The sequence below is a fragment of the Nymphaea colorata genome, chromosome 5 (genome assembly GCF_008831285.2).
Source record: "Nymphaea colorata isolate Beijing-Zhang1983 chromosome 5, ASM883128v2, whole genome shotgun sequence".
Taxonomy (NCBI): domain Eukaryota; kingdom Viridiplantae; phylum Streptophyta; class Magnoliopsida; order Nymphaeales; family Nymphaeaceae; genus Nymphaea; species Nymphaea colorata.
Genome location: NC_045142.1, coordinates 2,178,869 through 2,203,472, shown reverse-complemented (window position 1 = coordinate 2,203,472; position 24,604 = coordinate 2,178,869). Strand labels below are relative to the sequence as shown.

The 24,604-nt window shown below is 38.6% G+C and overlaps 3 protein-coding genes across 5 annotated transcripts; all 3 read right to left on the bottom strand.

The window, feature by feature from the left end:
• Positions 1–2,884: 2,884 nt before the first annotated feature.
• Positions 2,885–6,522, bottom strand: LOC116255174 (mannose-1-phosphate guanylyltransferase 1). 2 transcript variants are annotated; one of them, XM_031630953.2, is made up of 5 exons: positions 6,346–6,522; positions 4,441–4,681; positions 4,268–4,330; positions 3,926–4,165; positions 2,885–3,784 (listed from the first exon to the last, which is right to left on the bottom strand). In XM_031630953.2, exons 2-5 carry the CDS (start codon positions 4,549–4,551, stop codon positions 3,113–3,115), a joined length of 1,086 nt encoding a protein of 361 aa, XP_031486813.1. In that variant the 5' UTR covers positions 4,552–4,681; positions 6,346–6,522; the 3' UTR covers positions 2,885–3,112. The 2 variants fall into 2 exon arrangements, with proteins under 2 accessions (XP_031486813.1, XP_031486812.1); XM_031630952.2 differs by having other exon boundaries at positions 4,441–4,608.
• Positions 6,523–12,734: 6,212 nt separating this feature from the next.
• Positions 12,735–16,426, bottom strand: LOC116254686 (uncharacterized). Its single transcript, XM_031630223.2, has 5 exons — positions 16,090–16,426; positions 14,273–14,387; positions 14,094–14,183; positions 13,143–13,241; positions 12,735–13,020 (listed from the first exon to the last, which is right to left on the bottom strand). The coding sequence occupies exons 1-5, from the start codon at positions 16,155–16,157 to the stop codon at positions 12,922–12,924; spliced, it is 471 nt and encodes a 156-aa protein (XP_031486083.1). The 5' UTR covers positions 16,158–16,426; the 3' UTR covers positions 12,735–12,921.
• Positions 16,427–17,926: 1,500 nt separating this feature from the next.
• LOC116253807 (CASP-like protein 5B2) lies at positions 17,927–22,416 on the bottom strand. Of its 2 annotated transcripts, XM_031628753.2 has the most exons (4): positions 21,965–22,416; positions 19,354–19,486; positions 18,460–18,670; positions 17,927–18,341 (listed from the first exon to the last, which is right to left on the bottom strand). In XM_031628753.2, the coding sequence occupies exons 1-3, from the start codon at positions 22,093–22,095 to the stop codon at positions 18,467–18,469; spliced, it is 468 nt and encodes a 155-aa protein (XP_031484613.1). In that variant the 5' UTR covers positions 22,096–22,416; the 3' UTR covers positions 17,927–18,341; positions 18,460–18,466. The 2 variants fall into 2 exon arrangements, with proteins under 2 accessions (XP_031484613.1, XP_031484612.1); XM_031628752.2 differs by lacking the exon at positions 17,927–18,341 and having other exon boundaries at positions 18,372–18,670.
• Positions 22,417–24,604: the final 2,188 nt, after the last annotated feature.

Genomic DNA, 24,604 nt, shown 5'->3' with positions numbered 1-24,604 from the left:
TCAGCCATTGCTTTATCAGTTCATTTCTGGTTAAATCATCTTAAAAAGAAGACAGCCATACCTTAAAAGACTTAGCATAGTTGGTTGGGTAGGCGGCACGTTGGAAGTGTATTGTTAGTTTGATTCCATGGGCACCATTCTCTTGAGACCACAAACATTAGGATGGCGACACCCTATGAAAGGTGTACTATACTCCACTTAAGGTTCCAAAATGTCGGCCAACATCCCATTAGTATGGGAAATATAGGGTCTTTGAGCTTCTTTTCTATGTGGTGGGTTGCAGTAGTGGAGCTACATATAAGCTGGTGCGGGCAGTTGCCCACACCAACAACTATTTATTTTTACATATTTTTATATAGATTTCTTATAATTATTTACTTATTTATATATGTTGTGTTCATTCAGAAATAAGAATTTTTATAACAATACCGCATAACCAAAAAATTCTGACTCCATTACATCGAAAGAAAGATGATAGCGACATATAAATTGAAATTTGAAGTCATCCACGTTAGTGCATATTGGCAGACGTATAAGCCATTGAAGCTATACATGAATTGCAAATAACTAGAGGAGCGAAACTCATCCAGCAATTCCCGTCCTGTTTGAATTTGGTTCAGTTTCAAATGGGTGGTGGCGGTCAGTTGTCAAGTTGGTGCTCAGAAATACAGACACGTTGTGCACTCCGTGCCGCACCTGCAAGTGAGAAGGAGATGGGAATTTATGTGCAGGATAAGGTATCCAAACATTGGATTCGGAATCCTGTTTCGTCGTTTCAAACAAGTAGACATCTTGAACTTTTTTCCCCACCCTTTTACTTTTTGGTGACTTTCACATCTGACTCTAGGCAATTTTCCTAGTGAGAAAAAGAGAGACAAATCGTGTTAGAAACTTTCCCAGTTTCTTCCAACTGGGAGTTAGATGTTAAGACTTTTTAAGCTGAAGTTCAAGTTCAGGATTACATTTTTTGGATGAGCGAGAGGTTAACAACTATTTGTCAGAAAAAAAGGAACGAAGGCCCCGAATTCTCCCATGTCTTTAAAGTTTCGGGTCACCTGTTTTATACTTCAACGACCCTACATATTCTCAAAGGACAACACTTGTATGGGTAAATAACTTTATTTTGTAGAAATGCAGAGCTTTAGCCCTGGTTCTCAAGTACGGATGGAGGATCCATTTAAATCTTAATACGAACCAAGGTAGATCAAACCTGTCCGCAGATTTGGATCAGGCAGTCCAATCTTATTTTTGCTTGGATTGGGTCCCCTCAATGTCCAAACTTGTTTTTCGTGCGTTAGAGGGGAACTTTTTGCTATATTCGAACGCAGGTCCTGACCAATTTGCTATTTAATCTGGAGCTGCCAGGTTTTACAATTTGGTTGCTCAAAACTGGAAGTCTGAATCAGCTGAAAATTTGGATAATCTAAGTTGGATCCGGAAAGGCAGAACTATGTGTGCAGTTGCCCACAGGTGTGGTCGAGCTACGTAGTTTTTTTTTTTTTTTTTAAATATTCGTATTGGTTCCTCTACATTGTTTAGTTTGTCACATTAGTGCCCCAGCTCAATCACAAATTTCAGGCTGTGCTGGTGTACTTCGATGTTACCCTAATATGACCTAGGATCCCCTAACATATATATATATATATATATATAGCATGTCCCATGAGAAATGTTGGTCAGAAATTTGTTGGTATATAAGGAATCATCTTATCCGTTGATATTTGTAAGATGGAAAGCTGAAAAAAAAGGTCAAAGAGAAAAAATATGTCCTTTTGGTCATCTAGAATTAATTAATAACTTTTTCTCACTGAGTTTTCCTTTGTCTTCAATTTTAAAAAGTTCAATAGCCAAATGGTTCTTTACCAGTCATGCACTAAAGGTCATGTACCTACCATCTTTCCATCTTTTTTTTTTTTTTTCTCCCTCGCTCATTTTGTGTGTGTGTGCATGCACGTGCAAAGAGCAAGACATGAAAGTGGCACATTTGTGTATCATAGCAGGTTGAATAATATTGTCTCTAAAATGCAAACTTTAGGGGTCCTTTGGAGTTGAAACACTTAATAAATCTATCACAAAGATTGAGGCGAGACAAATTCATGAAACACTACCAAAGTGTTGCATTTGCCAAACAAACCCTTAAAGAATCCAAGAGGCTATACATTCATTGGCCCGTTCAGTCTATAAAAATCGGTTCTCTTTTCATGTTCAAGATAAGGAGTGCATGCCTGCAGTAATAGTTCCAAACGAATTGGATAATAAAATAATTAAAATGAAGGTTTTTCTTCTTTTCTTTCCCTGCTGTGTAGAGTTAGAAACCTCTGCAAAACACACTCAAAATCTAGATAAAGCTACTCGGAATCAATTGACTTCCAATACTTTATATGTTTAGCCAATCTATATCCCATCCATCTAAAAATGGTAGCTGGAACTTGCCTCAAGGGTTTAGCATAGCTGAACAGTTGGTCTAAGGCCAGTTGTTTGGTTCGGTTCTCATGGCTCTCAACCCCATCTGTAAGCCTAAGCAAGTATATGCCCTGAAGGCATGGGTCCTACTAGTTGATACAAGGTGAAAGGAACAGTAGGAAACCAAGTGTGGCTCTCTTTTGGCCAAGAGCTGTCGTTAGATAGGAAATAGTTGAAATCTTAAAAGGATCTTTCATTTTTCACTTCATCTTCCACAGGAACGATGCTGTAATTGAGAAAGAACGATAATAACAGAGACAATCCGAATCACTGGAACTATAATTCCCGCGCAGGTGGATTTTAATTGCAATTCGCAGTGGATTTTAATTGCCCATTCATGTCACATGCCTTCTCATCTTCAAAGGGGTTATTCTGGTGTTGACGGTCCTTCAATGAAACACTACACGCACAGACACAAACGTCAGACAAACAGTGACTATTCAGTAAGAAAACTAAGATGCTTGTGTACATCTAACAAAGACCAGACCTCTCTTTCTCTCTCTCCCTCTCTCACATAGATACTTCTTTACAGTTGGGGACGGAACGGACAGGACTTTCACGGGAACCGTGATCAACACCAACTGAATGGAGTTACTCCCCCCTTTCTCGTTGCATTTCATTTAGTCATCTACTGCATTGATCAATCAAGTTACATCACGATTTCGGGATGCAGAATGTTGGACTTGATCTCCTTGTGGGGAAGTACAACAGCTCCATTGCTGTATATCTCGTCCGAGACATGGACATCCTCGCCCAGTATGGTCATGTTCGCGATGCGAGCCCACTGACCGACGGTCGAATGCCACCCAACTATGCTGCTGGAAATGCAGGCATGCTGCTTGATGCGTGATCCTCGCATCACAGTGCAGCGCGAGAGACGAACACCAGATTCAATGACGCAGCCGGGTCCGATGGCCACGTCGGGGCCAATCAGGCAGCCTTCACCAATCTGTGCGGTTTCATCGACTAGGACGTTTCCGACAATTTCAGGACCAGAGGCCAGCATAGGAGATGATGTCTTGCGAAGGGAGTCCAGGTAGAGTCTCAGGCCTGTGATGTAATCCCTTGGCTGTCCAATATCCATCCAGAACCCTGGCAAGACCATTGCATACAGTTTGTTTTCTGCTGCAATATTCGGAAAGACTTCTTTCTCAATCGAGGTTGGCCTCAATTGAATCCGATCTAAAACTGCAGGATTCAGTAAGTAGATCCCAGCATTGATCTTGTTTCCCACAAAAATTCTTGGTTTCTCCACGAACTTATCGACCTTCCCAGTTTGCTCATCAAGAACAACCACACCGTATTTGGATGGCTCATCAACCTGTCCAAGAGACACAGTTGAGTTCAAAAATGGCATAATTAAGATCACACTGCAGACCAAGAACTCTCTAAACAAATTTCTAAGAGATGGATTTAGAATTTCTTCTGTGGAAAGAAAAAAGGAATTAGTACATAAGCAAACCTTGGTGACCATAATGGATGCCTCTCCACCGTGGGATTTGTGAAATTCAATCATTTCTTTAAGTGGGAATTCACTGATAACATCGCTATTGAGGACAAAGAATGGCTCTCCGGAGCCATCGATCAACTTATCCCTTGCTAGGGCCAAGGGACCAGCAGTTCCCAGTGGTTCAGTCTCCCGTGAGCAGGTGATCTTAATGCCAATCTTTGACTCAAACTCCTTCAAGAAGTTAAGCATCACCTACGAGGAATTTTTGGCTTTTAGCAAACCAGCTAAAGAACGGTGTAGTTCCTAGAATAGAATAGCGAAGAATATGTTCAACCTCCGATGGCTGATATTTACCTCTGGTTGGTAATTGATGGCCAACACAACTTCAGTTACTCCAACAGCCTTTAGAGCTTCAATCTACGAGCACAATCACCAAAACCAATATTAAAATTTTGGATACATTCACCAGAAAAAAAAAATGAAAATGATAAAGAAAAGTGGCATAAACTGTCACATTCCAATAATACCTGATGAAGGATCATTGGTTTATTGGCAAAGTCCACTAGAGGTTTTGGGAAACTAAGAGTAAGCGGACGCAGACGAGTGCCAAAACCTCCTACGAGAATGAGGGCCTTCATAGTGATACTGACGAACTTACTCCAAGAATGCTTTCGAAGGCCGAACGAAGAAAATGGCTGATCAGAATTAAGGAAATCAGTATGATTCAGTTATCAAAGACAAAACATCTTAGCGCGCTTTCAAGTACACCTGAAAATTTCAGTAATAGAAAATAAAAACTAAAGCCTTGTTTTTCAGGAAAAACCTGAGCAAAAGGTAACTGAATAATGACAAAACTCACGCTTGGTAGGTAAGATTAAAGCTGTAAAAACTAATACGCATGGACAAACTTCATAGATGCTAAAAAATTCGGTGCTGAATAAGTGATACATGCAACCATGTAAGAAAATGTCAAAGCCCGAGCATTAATGGCAGAATTGGAGGAACTCCATATGCAAGTGTCAGAAAAGAGCTCGAAAAAGAGTTAAACCAGGTGTTAAAAGACGCAGAAAAAAGGGGTATCTGGAAGAAACAGCAGATTTTCTACGAGGGGAAATGCGATACAGAAAGGCAAGCACCATAAGGATATACGCTGCACAATAAAACCAAAAGTCTATGGAGTGAAATAAATGAAGCCATTTTGAAAAGGTTATGAGTCTCCAGATACAATAGCAGCAGAGGAACACGCCAAAATGGACAGCTGTTAGAAAAAAAGAAGCTAGTAAGCGAAGACGAAATTTACAAAAGACAATGAACCGATTAGAGAGCGAAGCAGACAGCCGCTTTCAGCTAAGAACCAAAATCATGAAGGTTTAAAAGAAACGAAAAGCAGAAGGCGCATAAACAAGACAAAATCTGTCGATTTAATGCTCCAAGCAAGAAACCGGAAAAGCGGTACATGTATGTTTGTATTCAGTCATATTGCACATCAAGCAAACAAAAGGCATTACGCATGTGTGTGCGCGTGCCTCGCTGTGTGTGTGTGGGGAGAGAGAGAAAAGGAGAGAGCTGAAATGGGCAAAGCAAAACGTATCTGGTAAGGGAAAAGTTAAGAAATTCGTGTTAGTAAGTGAAGACGCAAATTTAATTCAGGCAACGCCAGAACACAAATAAAATTTCCTAGAGCTAGGTCCGCGTCTACAGCGTCAGAACAGGCAAGACAGACTTGTTAAAATTACTTAACAATCATCTTTTTTGTTTCAATTATGTAAAGTCCTCAGAACGTAATCACTACGTCCAAAAATGACGACAACCGGATAAAGAAAGAAAATAAAAGAGAAATTTCTGTATATCAAGTAAGATTTTTAAATTGAAGAACATATTCATAATCTGACAGTCGAATTCTATATCAACGGTAGGGAAGGAAATCAACACAAGATCTCAGTAAACAAAGAGGACCTGAAGCTTGAAAATTCTTCATAAGGATAAGCCAACGCAGGAAAAGAAGAAAGAAGCGCAGTAAAATATCAAAAAGAAGGAAAAAAAAATCCAATTGAATTACGAAAATCCTTCTCAAAATGAGCACGCAAACGCGCGTAGACTTGCAAATGAAGCAACACCGCTAAAGCCACAATAAAATTTAACCAATCTAATGCAAAAACGCGTTGCAGCGGCTTAAAAAACGCCCCGACGGAGCTTCTCGGAGTATTCAACCAGTACGACGCTGAATTTTCCATAATCACAAAGAAGACAGAGCAAAACAAATTTACAAAAACTACATTGCAACAATGATTACAAAACGCGTCAAGTTCGTGAAAGATTACAGAAAATCCGAAACCACGAGCGTTCGAAAACAGATCCCCCACAATTTTGGGGATAAAAGGGCCAGAAACTAGCGGGAACGCGCCGGAAACAGATGTTCGCCGTATACTTACCGAGAAGATGAGAGATCAAACCAATAAAGATCTGCAACTGAGTTTCCGGACGCGAGCCGTCGGGAGTCCGGACAAGAGGCCTTCCCTCGCTCTTCCTCCCGGCGCAGAGACAAAAAGAGGGAGGAAGAAAGAAAGAATGAAGGCGGGGCGGGACGTGATCTTCAACATGAACGAACGTCGCTGGCGGGTATTTAAGCGCGTCGAGAGATCGGGCGGATCTCAAACCACTCGCTTTTCCACAGTTTAAGCAACCGATTCGAGTCCGCGCGCAGCAAGGCTTTTTCCCACCCCTCGACGGGTCAACCCCCTTTCGGGCCTTCTGCCTAACCCACCCCGGACCGCTCTCTCGAATCCAGATCCAGATCACACTGCCAACGGTCATGATCCTATTAAATGGATTTGGATCATCAATACATTAACGATCCAAAATCAGTGCCGCCAGATTGGGTTTCTAAGGATCTCGAGTTTACCGAACTTTTGAATCCGTTTTGATGGTAAGATTTGGATCGGAATCCGACCAGATCCGAATTTAGCTACGTTAAGGGAAAGTTGCCGTAAATTAGTAAGGAATATCCGAATCTAACTACGAAGTCTATATGTCAAAGCTAGATGTCCGGAAAGGAGCCTGCCAACGACTTCCCGTTCATTTCCCATTGATCAAACGTTGAATTAGATCCTCCTTCGTTGCTTTCATTTTTCTTAATTATGGCATCAGACGGATTGGATTCCAATAAGATGTACTCTTAATCTTTCTCCGATGTTATGTGGATTTGAATTAGAATAAAGAAAACTCTATCACTTATCTGCATCTGAATTTGAGTATGAATCCAACAACAAAATCCACTGCTGCATTATGATGTGTTAAAAACGGGCTTCCAAAGTGTATCAACATTGGATCTAAGAAATTTAGTAAAAACTAAATCAATATGAATTCAAGTCCATTCATAAATTTGTGCAAATCCAAAGCTTATCCGATTAGATGGTATATGATTTCTTAATCGAATATTAATTTTATTTTTCGTATCTTTCTTCCTGGCATTAGTTTACGTTCGGGTTGATGCTTATCAGAATTGAAGCTTCTACCGGTCATTGAACCCACCGATTTTTTATAGCCTAATAGGCAGTTGAATCGGATATTCGATCGAACCATTCCGAAAAGTCGGATATGGACAACAATTTATATCCGATTAAAAAGTAAGGTGAGATTTGGACTTAACAAGATATATTTGGTTGGATTCATATTTGAATTCAGATATACATAAATATCCAATCGGGTTTGACTTCAGATTCATAGCGGATTTAGTTTAAAGTAGATATATTGTACCATTTAAAATAGATATTCTACACCCAATGGCTTTACATTTTGAAAATGGGCCTTGTTCGGTTTAAAATTTGGATTTAAATTCAAATGTGAATTTAAAAAATTGATTTAAATTAGATTTGTGGTGCAACATCGGATTTTGGATTTGTTTTCGGAGTTGGATATTTCTTTTCTTCATTCGAATTTAAATTTGAATATGTGAAATCATCTTGGCTGTTTGTTTTTTAAAGTGGATGATTGAGAGAAAACAAAGAAAAAAAAAATAATATTGAAACTTTTATAACAATGGGAAAGTCACATCTCTTCCAAAGTAATTTGTGGTCAATTTCATTCTTGGCATTAGCTTAATTAAGATATTTTGAAACTAGGTTTGGATCTTTGGTGGAGTCAACTGGAAAATAAGCCTAAAAAACTCAGTTGGAATTGCTTTTAGTCATGATGAAGTTCTTAAAACCAGGGGGTGGAGTCAAGGGGTTAGTCGGGGCATGGCCCTTTTCAGATTTAAAAATAAAATAAACAATTTATATGTAAATTTTTAAAATTTTAATTTGACTTATATAAAAAATTTTGAAAAACTATATTTTGGTCCTTCTTAAAATTTTAAACTATAATTCGATTCTACTAGCAAAATATAAAAATTTTGAAAAAATATATTTTGGTCCCTACTAAAATTTTAAAACTATAATGCCAGCAAAAAAATTCGGACTTCACCTATGCAAAAAAAACAAGGGGGGTAGTGGGGGCCATGGCCCTTTTCAGATTTAAAAAATAAATAAAAAATTTACATGTAAATTTTTAAAATTTCAATTTGACTTATATAAAAAATTTTGAAAAACTATATTTTGGTCCTTCTTAAAATTTTAAACTATAATTCGATTCTACTAACAAAATATAAAAATTTTGAAAAATTATATTTTGGTCCCTACTAAAATTTTAAAACTATAATGTCAGCAAAAAAATTCGGACTTCACCTATGCAAAAAAAAAACAAGAGGGGTAGTGGGGCCATGGCCCTTTTCAGATTTAAAATATAAATAAAAAATTTACATGTAAATTTTTAAAATTTCAATTTGACTTATATAAAAAATTTTGAAAAACTATATTTTGGTCCTTCTTAAAATTTTATAACTATAATTCGATTCTACTAACAAAATATAAAAATTTTGAAAAATTATATTTTGGTCCCTACTAAAATTTTAAAACTATAATGCCAACAAAAAAATTCGGACTTCACCTATGCAAAAAAAACAAGGGGGTAGTGGGGGCCATGGCCCTTTTCAGATTTAAAATATAAATAAAAAATTTACATGTAAATTTTTAAAATTTCAATTTGACTTATATAAAAAATTTTGAAAAACTATAGTTTGATCCTTCTTAAAATTTTAAAACTATAATTCGATTCTACTAACAAAATATAAAAATTTTGAAAAATTATATTTTGGTCCCTATTAAAATTTTAAAACTATAATTCCGGCAAAAAATTTCGGACTCCACCTATGCAAAAAAAACTATTCTTCTAACAAAAATCAAGGAATTTCAACAAAAAAACTCCGGCGACTGGCCGGAAACCTCTGTTTAATCTCTCTTAAGACTGACAGCGACACGGCAACGGAGGCGATGAATTAAAGCAAGGAAAGAGGCCGACGTGGTTTTGTAACGCACCAGCAACCAACGGGCAAAACAAGATCAATTTCGGGAAATGCAACGAAGAACAATGTACAAGCCCCCACCGCCATAACTCAACCATCTGAAACTACGCAACCATTAAAATATAACTGAACAAGATGAACAAGAAATCTAATGCCGAAAGATGCAAAAAGGGACCATTCATTTATTCAAATGTGAGGAATCTCGTTAATAAGGTTGTGTAAACTTCTATGAAGTAAAGAAACATAATTGGTAGTTGTTAGAGTACTATATAATCTTCAATGATCGCCTTTAAGAAGAGATTTAAAATCTGTGTGGCCCCTTCATTACGGTGGACGGCAGCCATTGTGAGTATTAATGACGTAGTACTTTTGAGGAGAACCACCATCTTTACTAAAGTAGTTGCTTTAACTATAAGTATAAAACCTCTTTTATTGCAAAAGGAGTATTAATAATATATAATTGAAGCATAATAAAAAAGGCATACAAATGGTTGGTAGAAGCTTCGGCTCTTTATAGAATGGTGGGTCTTTCCCATTCAGATCATCAAAGAGATGTAAGATCAATTTGAGAGGTGATTTATCATATGAACAGACTTGCACTAGATGCGGACATATGCATGTGCTGTATCAATGCTTATAAAGAGAGCTTCCAATACACATTTCTTAACGAGAACATACATACCATATGGCATTCAATGCAGTATTTTTGGTACTTTCTTCACATAGAAAATCCATGTGTATAGATAAGCAAACATTCCAGGATGGGAAGGGAATTACTTTAACTAGTTAAGAGAACAATTTTGCCAAGCAAAAAGCAGGATTGGTTCCTTGTCATACTTGGGGTGTCTTCAAAACATCTCTGGATAGGTCTGAAGATCTTTTCTCACATTGTTAACCTGTTTCTACTCTTAGATTGGTTTTTGATGTTGATAATTGACTGTATTTTTTTTCTTGTTGTTTCCTTGATCTATTGGTGGGGATCTGCCTAAATACAGCTCAATTGTCACAACAAGGAAAAGAAAAATCTTCTTTGACTTGTTCATAGATGCCTTACATAGGCGGTCACATCAGAATCTCCCTTGTAAGGTCAATGGCTTTGATGGCATGCACATCGCTACCACATATGCACGCTTTTGACCTTGGAAAAAGTTGGCATATTTCGACTGCATCGTTCTACTCCATGTAAGAAGATCACCAAATTATGCCAAGATTTTGGTTCACGCTTTTGACCTTGGCAAAGGTTGGCATATTGCGTCTATATTGTTCTCCCCCATGTAGGAAAATCACCAAATTAAGCCAACATCTTGGTTCAGTCTATGACAGGAGATCATGACGTACGAAAATTTCTCGTTTCTATTCACACGGATAACTGAATGTTATGAAGTATAAAGGGTGCAGCACAATCCGGTGGCAGGGGTAGAGCCATTAATTTTTTATTAAGAGACACTAAATATAAAATTTTAAATTTTTAGAGAGCACCAATATGTAATTGAAGAAAATTTCCTATAAGTATCAACATGAAAATATATTTTTTTATAGGATTGAGTGGGCAATTGCCCATACGGCATTGATGCTTCTGCCTTTGCCATGCAGCAGGACAGCTCACACTCAAAGGGTCTGAGTTTTGAATCTCATTGTCATGCTTCAGTATAAAACTCCTTTGTGTTGCAAATGGTGGCAAGTGCGACATACGGATTGAAGGATGTACCTAAGTTTAGGGTTTGTTTTCTCCTAATTAAACCGAAAAAAAAAAAATGTTCATAAAAACAGCGCCAGTGTTTCATCCTTTTTCTTGTATCCTTGTCGTGTAGATTCATGTTGATTTCCCTTGCACAAGCAGCTAGAAGAGAATAATTTTTATGGCCGGTGTTGGCAGCACAATGGCTGTTGCTCCGTCAACTCTCTGATAAGACAATCGGTGCTAAATTTCTAATCATCGACTGGATCACGTTATTAAATTGCTCTGCCGTCCAGACCAGCAAGAAGAGGGTGACCATCCCCATGAAAAAGACGCTGGAGACGACTTCAATCGCGGAACTCAGTTTCACAGTTGTTGGTCGTAATGTAGGTGCATTTGAGCAGTGTGACGCCATTTCCTTAAATCAATGAGGCAAGCTCGTGAGGTAGCCAACTTGATTCGGGGCTGAGTCAAACAAGGCCATACCTACACATGGTTGTGTGAGGATCAAACTTTTTATTAGACCCTTCCATTCGCTAACACCAATTGGTTCACTGGTTGAGGCTCTGGGACGACAATCGGGTTCAGAATGTGACAAGTTCCTGAGGTCCATTAGGCGGTGTTTGGTAAGGGAAATGCTGTATTTGTTCTGTCCTAAAGACTATAATAAATTTCATTTCATACAAAATTCTTATTAAACACTCTCTTGGTAGTCCACTGCCCTGTTCATATGCGATTCGAATTGTCTCTATATGCCCTCGTAATCTTCCGGACCCACAATTCACCCCCTCGACATTCCCATCGCAAACCGTGTGAGCTTAGAAGAACACAAATAAGGTAAGACGATCAGGATATAGGCTTTATGAGATCCAACCCAATACTTTTAACCTGATGCTGACTCGTGTTCAAAGTCAAGCCAAACATGAAGGCGTGATTGAACAATTATGAATTACCACAAGGATCCAAATATCAGGCTTTTAGCGAGATCCAATAGTGACGATCACATCCCGAATTAACCACCAGACGAACACCTCAACGTCTTGAATGAGTCGGATGTCTTCGAAAGGACACGTCAACCACGCTCTTCTGGTCTAAAGCGCGCCCTGAACCCTGCGATCGATTGGTTAGCAACCCATAGGAGTTGACCAACATAGAAAAGTTGACCAACAAAGCCGAGTTTTCATTCTCAACTCACTTTCCGATGGTAAAATATGAACATCTTATCTCATCCACGCGCTCTGCCCATTGTTTAGCATCCTGGTTTGTTAGTCTAGCGGAACCAGGAAACAAGTCAAATGGGCAGGCAGATTGACAGAGTTTCAAGTACGACAAAAAATACGAGCTCCGAATACAAACTAACGATGGATTTTTCAGACACTAAAATATTATCCTTGAAAACATTGGATAAAGATAGCGGGCAAGAACTGGAGAAGCACATAAGACTGCAAAAAGTGGATATGGAAGGCAAAGCCAAAGAACACAACGAACACGAATTAGCTTACAAGAACGAAGGAGTTGCCACAAACTAAAAATCCATTGTAAATAAGATGGATGTTGATGTTCATGAATCTATTATAATTATGATGTTCGAGATCAGATGATAATGATCTACCAACGCCAAGCAGCAGTTAGACTTAAAGGCAAAGAAATATATGATCAAAAGGCAGATGTGCTCGAACAGTGAGGCGTGAGTGTTAGAGAGGTTTTAAGCAATCTGAGAAGGGGACAAAATCAGAACAGTGTACATCAGGTAGAAGACCATTTTCTCCCTGCAAATGAGCATAAAAGATGGTCGAGCAATAAAATGTTCATCCGCAAAGAAAACTGCAATAATTTTTCCTAATTCAAAACATTTGTCACAAATAGTACCTAAAAGACTACAAAAAGGGTACATAAACATCGAATTCCTGTTCAGCACGTTCACGCGTGCTAGTTGGTCTTCGTCTTCACTACCTTCCTCTTGGGCTTCTTCGGAAATGAGTTCTTCATTCCAAGGAAGAACAACAACGCACCAAAAAGGGCCAAGTTCTGGAAGTTCGAAGTGTCGAGAGACAAACAAATCAGATGACCATAAAAGTCCTCGACAAAGCAGACCAAGAACCAGAGAGAAAGACAGTTAAGAGAAAGGGATCCTTATAAGGAAGACCTACCTGAACAAACTCAGAGAAAACAGGGATGAACTCAGGTTTCTCAAAATTATAGTTGTAGAAATCATGGAGAAGGGGTGTCACCAACGCCAGATAGATAAGCTGCAGGAATAGGTTATCAATTAGATATCGAATAGAAAAAGTAAATGTCATAACGTGAAACAGATTCTGGTATTGGAATGTGCAACTGCATCCTGACATTATTAGCATGTTCAATTGTGAAGAAACCCATGTTCTGAGAAAGCCGGTGTTGTTGCCACCGACGTTCAATCCCTAATTAATTAAGTTAGGCGTTCTGCCAAAATGGCAAAACACAAAAAACAGACGCATCATTTGTCAAAAGGGATGTCCTGCTGCATGAAGACACAGACCAACCAGAATCCAACAACAGTAGGAATGACACATCCTGTCCCTGGTGTTCCAGGGGCAACAGCCAAAGACACACTAGAACGCAAATGACATTTGCAAGTATCCTTCTCCATACCTTCTGTATAATTCACCAAAAACTTAGCAAAACATGCACTAAGAAAGTTCGCAAAGTCCCAGAAGGGAAAACAAGCAGTGTTCTTCATCTTAAGAAAGCCTTTGAAAGCTTAACAATTTAGTAATCACAACTATCCCATGCTAAACCAAATTGACACAAAACATGAAAACTCGTTAAAACTTGAACACAATTGATAATTTGATAGCATTGCAAATATCAGCACCCAAAGCAAACGAAAGCTTAAAACAACAAAAAAGCAACAAGCTAGTTGTCGCTAATCTGCACAAGTGTTGTGTAGACAAAGGTATGCAAGCATCATAAATGATGCTATAAAGAAAAGGCAAATATTGCCCAAAAAAGTCAAACTAAAGCTCAAATCCTGAACCTTATACTATAATGCCAATGTCCAGAAAGAATAGAAACACAGGCTTAATAAGGCAAAAATAAAAAGAGAGACAAGAAATCTATACCAAAAGCCAAGCACCAAAAGAACTGCCAAAGATGAAGAGAATGCCACCAACTCCTTTCAAAGCAATGGCTGCAGCTACAAGATGTTTAATCTGCAAAACGAAGATACTCAATCGAGTCACAACTCACAAACCAAGAACATCAGCAATTTTATTGCATTAACTTGCAAAATCTTATTCACCTCGATAGGTGGAAGCTCGATTCCAAGGGATTTTGTGACATGGCCTTTAAACAAGTTGTACTTTGGCTCAAATTGCTTGACTGAAGGTCCACCATCAGTGCCAAACTCATTCAGCCTGAAATCACCATTGCGTGGATAAGTCATAAAACAGCAAGCAACATTTGAAATCAAAAAAAACATTCATCCTAACTCCTAAGGTGCCATGACTTGTGTATGCATTCATATCACACTAAAATAATAGAAGTTCCACAACTAGAACTTGTGAAAAACTCCAGAGGAAACAGCCTATTTTTACATAATAAATCTCTTTTCCCTCATGAGAGAAAAGCAAAAATTTCCTATATAATTTAAAATTATGAAAAGATTCAGACACAGAGTCAATAGGCAAAAGCAGCAGTGTACTTAAAAAATGATAGTAAGAAAAAAAATACAAAAAACTTCCAGTGAACAATAAAGACGCTTCCAAACTAGTGCTCGAGTTTCTGAAATTTAACTACGACAGAGTTCAAGTTCCACAATGTTCGGAAAATTAATAAATTATAAGCAAATCCAGTTTAGGATGGCACCCAATAACACATCAAGAAAAATCAGGTATAGCCAAACTACCGGTCAGAAAAAAAAAAGAATAAATGGAGCACTATAAATCCACTTTTCATAACCTACAGTTTTTGTACCACAGAAGTACTGGATGTTCTACTTCCACAAAAGGAACCATTACAGTAACAACTCTAACAGTTACATAGAAAACACGTCCTTGTGCATTTTCATAGACCGCATAGTAGTTAGTGGCTCTAAATTTTCTGATAAGATCTGTAGTAGGAGCCCTGTTTGCCCAATCGATTTTGTGATTTATCATGTCATAGTAAGGTATGTGTTTTCAGGATTAGAAACCACAACCTGAAACTGATTTTGGACTCAAATTAATGAATGAATTTTGCCATCCATCCAGCAAAAATCAACTTCAGATATGTTAACAGGCAGTTGGAGATCTAGGATGCAATTCAAACAAATGAGCGGTTAAATAGCAAGAGAAAATAATTAAAGACACCAAGAAGATGGAACCAAAAAATCTCCCACCCTCAATCAAACGTTTTTTCCAAGCTAAATACAAGTACATTCCAAATTTTGCCTAAAAGCTATATCTTCTACAAGGAGACGAACATCAGAGAAATCATTCATGGCACTCATCACTGGAAAAAATTACGACACGGTCTTTAAGGTACTGGTCGGTAAAAGGGAAGGTCAGGTATGACGACCTAGTGGCTAAACAGTAGTTGAGCCAGTGAACCTTCTGGTAATCTCATGAATATTAACCTAATATCCAATATTTTAGAAGATAGGTTCAAAGACCCTGGCGGGATCTGTTGTTGAATGCTGCACACTGGGATCCTTCAGTCAGTGCTTCATTGTTCAAAACCACTTCCGAAAACATCTGCTCATTAACAATACGCAATTTTCACAATATTTAAGCCAAAGAACGCAAGAAATTAGACTCCACCGTGCATATTTAGAAAGCACCGCACAAATAAGAAAAGGCGAACAAGGGAGCAACAACTATGAAAGGAGAAACGCAAGCAGACGATCACACTACCAGGCTCATCAAGTAGGCTAAGCAACAAACGACGTAAGTAAGACAGAAACGGAACTTCACTCACATCAGACTCCAGAAAACGTGAAAGCTCCAAAAGCTTCGAAAAAAAAATCTTTCGAAGTAAACAACGAAAAGTGAAGCATATTTTGAGAAACAGAGCGAAGAAAATAACTAGAAAAAAAAAGACCTGGTTTGAAGGCAGAGAGAGATAAAGAGAAATGCTCACATTTGCCATGCTGACAGTACGAAAATGCAGGAGAAGAGTACTCTCCCGAAGAAGGAAAAGAACCCCATGCCTTCAGGCCAGAACGACGCCGCGTGATCCGCCGGAGAAGAAGCAGTCCAGCTGGAATCTGGGACCAGATCTAGGGTTCTCTGCTGCGGTCGTCAACTCTCCCGGATCCTCCACAGGACGCAGGGAATCCGTCGAGTAGGTCCCCGCTGGCACTACGCTCCTCTCTCCCTCCCTCAGCCGATGCTTCCTCTCTCTTCTGCAGAAGCCAAGCGGTCCACCGAAGCACCCCTCCCTCTGTCTCTCTCTTCTGGGCGGACCCTCCAAAGCGTTTCCGGACCCAGCCTTTTATACGTCCGGTTTCTTCTCGGGAGGTGTTCGTCGTTTCAAATTGAAGCAATCGCCGCCGTCGACACGCGAAGACGACCGTGACAGATCCGACGGCTCCGCTGGCGTTTGTGTTTCCTATTTGGCCGCTGACGTGTCTCCTTTATGTTAAAACGTGGTTGACCAAAGGAAACACGTAAACGTCAAACCCAACCGAACGACCTATTCATGTGATCCGAGCCGACTCAAGCACGAGTCCGAATCGAACAGCACCAGGCCCGATGGCCACCCGTAATCAGGACGAAGCACGTGAGCTGCTGCTCTTTTGTATGGCCATATGGCTCAGCGATCTCATGGCATGAAAAAATAAGTTTTGTTTGAGCTGCGCCGATGAATCCTACAAAACTTATGGGCATTTATTTGACACCCCTAGGGCGCATCTGATATACTCAAAATCACAAAATTTAGTGTTAAAATGCTCATTTTTTTAAGAAATTAAAACTATTAAACAAACTGAGTAATTTGTTTCTAGAATTAATAAATTAAAACCTGGAATTTTGATTATTTTTCAGTTTGAAGAAGAATTATGATTCTGGAATTTCCATTCTATGTTTTGGTAGAGTCAGGGTGCCGCCAAAATTTGGTTAAAATCTACTTTTTAACAAAACCTGATTTTGTCATCTCCAAGGGGATTGGTGCAACTGTTGGGACAGAACCGGTAGGCGGCTCATTCCCATTTCAAATCTTTGTAGCATGAACCCTCTCTTCTGCAAAATAAAGAATCACTAACATGCAAGTTGAAGCATAACGAGGTGGCAATATGAAACACCAAAAACATGTCTTGTACCATATGAGATAAGGGGTTGTGTAGGGCTTCAGCCTTTTTCTGGACAGTGGGAAACATCCCTCACCCATAACAAAACCTGATTTTGTCAAAAGAAATGAAAAACCTTAACAGTGGAAGTTGTTTATAAAAGAATAAGTTGTACATGTGTCACTCAAAACAAACAGACTAAGTTTTCAAAAGTCATTAAAAAAAACTCACAAGTTTTATAAAATTGAGTTACGAGCCATTCAAATGCCTCCTTAATATTGTAATGCAAAACTAAAACTAGTTTCTTGGAAGCCTGATATGTATGTTTGAGTATTAAACAATGTTTTCTATGAAAAGTTTGGAAGGGCAAGTTATTTACGCTCTTTGGAAAACATAATTTTGAGAGATGGATTTATATTAAAGTTGTCATTTTGTCAAAACTGGGTTTTTTCACAAACCCAGTTTTAATTGTCACAAACACCTTGCCTCCAAAAAGTTCATTTATAGGTATAACCCAAACACACTCTTAAACGACATCATCATCTAATACAGTATAGCTCCATGAGATTCGAACTTAGATCCAAAATCGGATTGAATTGTTGGTTAATTTGTCAGCAAAAGATTTTCAAGTCCTTGAGAGGAATACTTGCTTTATAAGGAGAAAATTTTCACTTGAAACATTGTTACCAATCAGGTACTAACAGCAATAACAGCCGCAGAGATGGAGTTTTTTACAACAATGAATCTATGAAGACTCCTAACTGTTGAATTCATTCTGCTGTTCCAATTTGAATGAGAGAACAGTGGTTTTACAAGTTTGACAAATGGTTGAAATTAAGAAACCAAATATTGGCAGGGCCAGCATGTGATTCCCAAAATATTTGCTTATCAACTGTTTGAGGCCCCAGCGACTTCAGCCACTTAAACGGTGGGCCAGACTACAGTGACAACCTCCAACGGTCAGAGATGGCTGGCTGAAGACACCCACTTCAGACGATAACAACTTTCATGTATTCCATTTGCCTACCTCTTACCATGGAAAGCATGACAACAGGTATTTTGTTCCAGCAATCAAACGACCACGATGAGATCTCCCCCGCTTTTGCTAAATATGAATGAGAGAGAGAGAGAGATGTGATGACTATAACAGTTGTTTGTAGATACGCAAAATTAAGTTCCATTTTTATATACAAACATCAGTACACGGCCAAACGAGCACCAACCTAGTTCTCAGACAGAAGCCAAAAGCCAAAACATTATGAGTGAGGAAAGTGCTATGAGAAACCAGGTACCAAACGCCAGAGCAACTGAAAGCTGAAACTTTTGGCATGGCATGGGAGCATTCTTGTTATTGCAATATCCCACGTCCCTTGCATAAAGAACCGTCACCCCGGCTGATGAGCATGCTGCTGCAAGAGAAAGTATCGCCGTAACCTGCCAATATTCATTCATACATGCAATTCAGTTCAAGATAACTCTTCTCACAATTTAAGCCAGTCAAATAAAGCACCAAATATTCTGGAGGGCCTGATTCCTAGGCTACAATCTGAACCACTTTTCCTACATCCACAGGCATCCATCTAACTTGCAGGAGACACAAAGTTGGGCCACCTCTAATCAATGGCGCTTGTAACATTTTCCTTCTACATCAATCTATTCACAATAAAAGTACAAACAAGCTCCACACTGCATAAAATGCTAAACACTGGCATTGCTATATCCATCGATAAGGAATATACGTGAACGGAAATGGTTGTAGGTCAATGTGAAGCCAAATCCATAACAGCCCCAATGTGCATAGACATAGTGGAACAATTGTATTGGTTCAAAAGGACCTGGTCATACATACTTCATCAAGTTTGAAGATCGACACAAACTAGTCATTCATTGGCAACATCTAGACATGGCCTCTGTTTCTAAGCCAGCCAAAATAACTTGAAAAGTATAATAGCATTACTTTGGGAACTCGTGCACTCTTCCTCTCTCTCACACACACATCGGTTACTGCAAATTTCTCCAGCGAGAGGGAAAATGGGAAATGAGTAAAGTAGAAGATGCATAGCAAAAAAGCAGTTAAAAGTTCCAGTCAAGTTGGAGCTTTACTGGAAGAGCCTTACCCAGTCACCAACAACAAACAGGCTCACTAGGACAGGATTCTGCAAGTCTCTCTTGATTCTCAAGGCATAGGCATCCAGACATGCTAGGCCCAGGCTCCACAATACTTGAAGGCCCATTGAAGCAATCAAATAGCTGAAAGTGAAGAAGATCTTTAGAGAAACTATCTTTTTTTTCCTTTAACACAAAGTCCATCATGAAATAGTAAGAACAAAGAAAATCCAAAGCTTTTGAAAGTCAGCATGATCCACAAAAGAAGCAGCTCCTTAGTAAAGGAGAAGACATTCTTAATAGGAAAGAAGAACTTTATTATCAAACATCTTCAAGATTTGTCCTCCTGCCTCTCCAGTAGAGACGTGCAAGTGGAGGTATTTTCGCTTTTATATGTAAAAATTCAATCACAAATGATATTAGAAGCAACAATGAGATTAACATAAAATTTATTTGACAACACACACCAAAAGATGTGGGTCATGTTTCCGTGGAATACGACCACAGCCCTTGGAATGAAAACAAGATTAGACTTGATGTCAGAATTACAACTGCAAGTTTATTGTATTTGTCACCGACTCACCTGTCATGTAGATTTTAATTGGGAAATCAGTAGAACCTGAGACACTCGTGAATATATGATCAAAGGACCCCATCCCAACTTATAAGCCAGATATCTTTGCAAGCTCAAGTGGCCAGACTTGGCTGGCTACAGCAATGGATTGTCTCTTCAAGGCCATGTTAGTGTGGTCAGAAGGAGAATTTTTGTTCTCTTCGTAGGACTTGTTTTAGGTCTCATATTCTCATCAGCTAAGCATAGAGTAAAGACCAGAAGTGCAAAACGCAACAGAATTAATTTTTAATGTTGCAGGAGAAATAGATCTTTGGCAGATATTTAATCATGACACTCGCCAGCCATGTCATGTGGTGCTTAGTGTTAATACTCTTCCATGATCGACTGTCCTCTCATATCAGCAAGAAATGTTTTGCTGTTTAACAAAATATATACTACAATACCATCTAAAAGAAGATTTATATGACCTAGCATTTCATGTAATGAAACATACTCAAAAGCTATATACAAGTAGGCTCTATAAACGTAAATACATATTTATATTTATATACAAAGCAGAATAGTGCCAGCATTATTTATAGCTAACACAAGACACTGAGAAATGTCAAGGATGAGTCACTTGTTGGATCTAACCTGATCTGAGATTTGTCAGATTTTGAGATCACAGTATAAAGAACAGACCCCACCTTCCCCTCTCTCTTCCTTTCTCTTCAGTTGATTTCACATAAAAACTTTGTCAATGAACACAGAAAAAGCATGGTTACTGCTTGAGATCCGTTGTTCAAATGCTCTTATAATAGCTGCCGAAAGGCTACCATTCTAAACATTGTGGCCACATCAAATTCTCATCATGGATTGCTTTTTATGTGTTCTATGCATTATACCCATCACCATGGAATGCATGGGACAGAATATATAGCTGCTGGAACAGATGTATGGACCCTGCAATCAAATTACCTCAAAGAGGAATACCATAAAACATGCATTTTCATAATCAGAAGCACTTCGTCACCTAGGGCCTAGATGGAAGGAGAGCACCAGGAAACGTGCCCCCCTCCAAAGGTATGTGCACTTCTTCCTTTGCTTCTCGCCTGACCTCTCATCTCGCCTTTCCCTCCCAGACGCCAAGCTTCTTATTGGCTTCCAAACATTCCTTACCCACCTCTCCATGATTTCTGCTTCCCTTCTGTATATTTTTCTTACAAACATGTATTATTCTTTTTATATGTTTGTTTCAGTGTTTTCACATTTGCTGGTACCAGTGTCCTTGTCTCATCCTGCACTTTCTTTTTTCTTGTTCACATCCCAACACCGGTTCCACATATTTTTACTTTTCCCCTGCTTCCATAGGCATTTCACAATTGCAACCCCTTCCCTCTGTTTTTCTTTACTCACTTCCTTATCGTACATCACATATCGCTTTCCATATCCACTTCTCTTCCTGGTAAGTATGTGAAAGTGATGCACCTTAAATTACTATTTATATCGATGAGAGCCTTGGATTTATAAGACATGGATTTTGGTGTTGAGTTCCTGTGACAGAGGGTCCGAGGCTCTCGAACGCACCTTCACACTTTCTCTGTTCACGGCTATACCCATTTCTTTGGACTCTGATTGCAGATATTTCTTGATCAGTCTAAGCCCATGCAAGTACTTGTCGTTGCTTTACACGAAAGAACAGAACAAACACTTCATCGGAAACCCCTAGCACATTATTACTCAATGAATCGTGTTACATCGAATGTTGCCTAAGTTCACGCATGTCTTCCACCAAATAAGACCGAGAACAAACACTCGTAAGATCAAACTAACCAGCCACCTGCAACCATGCCCTTTCTAATATATACTTGATCAAGTACAAGCCATACTTTCGAATAACAAACAAGAAATTTGCCACAACAACCGATTCAAAGTGACAACTCTTCCAGAATAATAATCCTAAAAAGGAACAACAATCGTGGCAAAAGCAACACTAGCAATCCTATGAAGAAAAAGGCATTCGCAATTGCGTAACAATAGAGAAAAAGAGAGGGGGAGGGAGTAAGAACCAGAAAGCAGTGTAGCTAGAGAAGCCAGTAGCCGTCACCATGGCGGCAATCGAAGCCGCCGCAAATAGACACTGACCCATCCGGAGCAGCAGGCCGCTAATGGTACCCGGAGTCCCCGGAAGATCCTTCATCTCTCTCACTCTCTCGCTGCCTGAAAGATGTCGGTCGGCTTCAGACAGCCCAACGGCCCAACTGCAGAAAACCTAACAGCAATCGAAACGGGCACGAGTCGAATGGCTGGGAATTGTCCGGAGACGAAATCCAATGACCAGAAATCGTTCTCTGCTGGGAACTCGACGGGAATGTCAGAAAGCATAACCCTAGAAAGCAGAGACTACCATTTTGCCTATGCGAGAGAGCAGGGCCACGTTAGAGAAGGAAGGGGCTTTCTTTGTTTTGCCATTTTTTGCTAGTATTCTATGACCTCGTCTCTGCCTCTTTCCTTTCCATTTTAATATGATCGGAGAAAAGAAGACATCCGCCGGCATCAGGCGGCCGCAGTGCATACTGGAGGCTGGATCTAAACGGTTTGGATTTGGTTCGGATCTACTCAAACTTAATGTTATAAACTTAGTTTCCTACTCAAACTTAGTGTTCTAAAACAAATGGGATTTGATTAGCATAATTTACGTGTAGGTTAGACATGAATGCAGATGTAAATATTACGACAAATTTGATTAATTATTTGGTATTATTTTTTAACAATAAACAAATTCAAATTTTGGTATCATGCGGTGATAATTTTCAGTTGCCCTCTTTTTTGTTGGAATTTTTTTTATAACTTTTATGAGTCTTCAATCCTGGTTGTGAGCTCGCTTGTTTTTAATAGCTCCATCTTTACCAGCTGGATAAAAGCGTGGCTTGCTTTTTGAAAAGTTTATTTACTGATCAAATGCAACTTTAGAGTGACTTTTTGACAGTGAAAACCAGAGGAAAAAGCTCATATGCTGTAAATATCGGTATAATAAAATTATATCTTACTATTTTATGAATCATACTTCATGCAATCCAAAGGATGGCACTTTGAGTTCCACGCGAAAATTTTGAATATGACATGTTAAAGCAAAAAACAAAAGATAATTTGAAAAAGAAGGGATAAAGATAATTATCATATTATATATATATATATATATGTGACAAAAAAAGAAAAAGATTTTGTTTCCAAAACACAGTTTCACTATGTTTACATGACAAGAAAAATGAGTTTTTGCCAAAATCTATTTTTCAAAATGGAGTGAATAATCTATCACTTCCATGTTATTCATAAAAAATAATTGTTTTGGTTCTGATAACCAATCAGACAACCCAACTTTTTCGAAAACACTATTTAAAAAGGCTAGTTTCATGCATCTAAACATAAGCTCCCACACACTCTCTCTTTCTCTTTCTCTCTGTGCAGAGTGGCACGCAACTGCAACGATCATTTGAAAATTTCAAAGTTACTGACGGAAAAGAGAATCTTCTTCTTTAGTTTATAAAACAACTTTCAAACAACAATTATAAACCAAACTTTTCTTTTTGGTTTAAATGCTTGCAAAGTTTTGGTCCCTCTCCTCTCTCTCTCCCTCTCTCTCACTAACTTTTGCTTTTTAAAAGACAATAAATTCTATCTATCTTTTCCATCTGTTTACCTTAATGTGATCACCTAATGTAGAGAGGTGAATAAGAGCGAAGTCGATCACAAGTTCAGTCAACTCGAGCCCGGCTCAACTAATGAAGCTTAGAGCTCGACTCAACTCGAGCTTGAGAATCGCTAGACCAAAGCAGCTCGAACTCGACTCGACAATTACGTGTTGACTTCAAGTCCGACTCAACTAAGGTTTAACAAACTCGTTTACATAGAATTGGTATTCATCGTTAGGTGTTGAGTTCGAATTCAACTCGATTAAGGTTCAACAAACTCGTAAACTTGTTTGAATATATCGACTTGATTAAGGATCGACAAACTCGATTAAGGCTCAAGCTCGACTCGATAATTACGTGTTGAATTCGAACTCAACTCGATTATTTGAATGAATCAAATAGACTCGTTAAGCAAATGACTCAGCTCGAATTGGTTGACTAGCAGAACTTTAACGAGCTCTTTCTTCACCCCTACTAAAATGTTGTCAAATTTAATGAAACCGGAGCATTCCCTGTTTTCTACCGTTGTTTACTCTTATTGAGTATATATAGTTGAACGCTTCGAGAAAATAAGGTATAGGTGAATGGCGTTGGCTCTTACTATCTAGATTACCATCGTTTTTCCTATCAATCATTTATTATGATGAATTTGGCAGCGCTCATGTTGATAGTCAAAAATACCATTCAATTATATATACACTTTTTGTTAACGAAATAAATTAGTGTTGTTTTCTTTCTTTCTTTCTTTTTTTTTTTAATATCAATACCCACAGGGCGCATAAAATAACAATGTTATTAGGACGTGGATTTCTCTCTTTTTTTTTTATACTCCCAATTCTCACAAATGCATATTCTTTCGGGTGCTTAAGTATGAGTGAAAGACTGGATCATTGGTACCACTAAGAGTTGTGGTGCGTTCATCTTTTCAACCGTATGTCATTTTCTATTAATGTAAAGCAACGAAGGGATGATATATTTTTTTTTTCCTTACAAATATCAACGACGGATTTGACGATC

Bases quoted from the DNA above. Each gene is read 5' to 3' on its own strand.
- LOC116253807 (XM_031628753.2), bottom strand. From the start codon at position 22,095: ATGAAGGATCTTCCGGGGACTCCGGGTACCATTAGCGGCCTGCTGCTC. The intron at 19,487-21,964 runs GTTCTTACTCCC...CTTCACTTTCAG, and splicing joins TCTAGCTACACTGCTTTCTG to CTATTTGATTGCTTCAATGG. The intron at 18,671-19,353 runs GTAAGGCTCTTC...GAATATTGGCAG, and splicing joins TGTTTGTTGTTGGTGACTGG to GTTACGGCGATACTTTCTCT.
- LOC116254686 (XM_031630223.2), bottom strand. From the start codon at position 16,157: ATGGGGTTCTTTTCCTTCTTCGGGAGAGTACTCTTCTCCTGCATTTTC. The intron at 14,184-14,272 runs GTGAATAAGATT...TTCGTTTTGCAG, and splicing joins TCGAGCTTCCACCTATCGAG to ATTAAACATCTTGTAGCTGC. The intron at 13,021-13,142 runs GTAGGTCTTCCT...TCGAACTTCCAG, and splicing joins TTTTCTCTGAGTTTGTTCAG to AACTTGGCCCTTTTTGGTGC.
- LOC116255174 (XM_031630953.2), bottom strand. From the start codon at position 4,551: ATGAAGGCCCTCATTCTCGTAGGAGGTTTTGGCACTCGTCTGCGTCCG. The intron at 4,166-4,267 runs GTAAATATCAGC...AATTCCTCGTAG, and splicing joins CCATCAATTACCAACCAGAG to GTGATGCTTAACTTCTTGAA. The intron at 3,785-3,925 runs GTTTGCTTATGT...TCTCTTGGACAG, and splicing joins CATCCATTATGGTCACCAAG to GTTGATGAGCCATCCAAATA.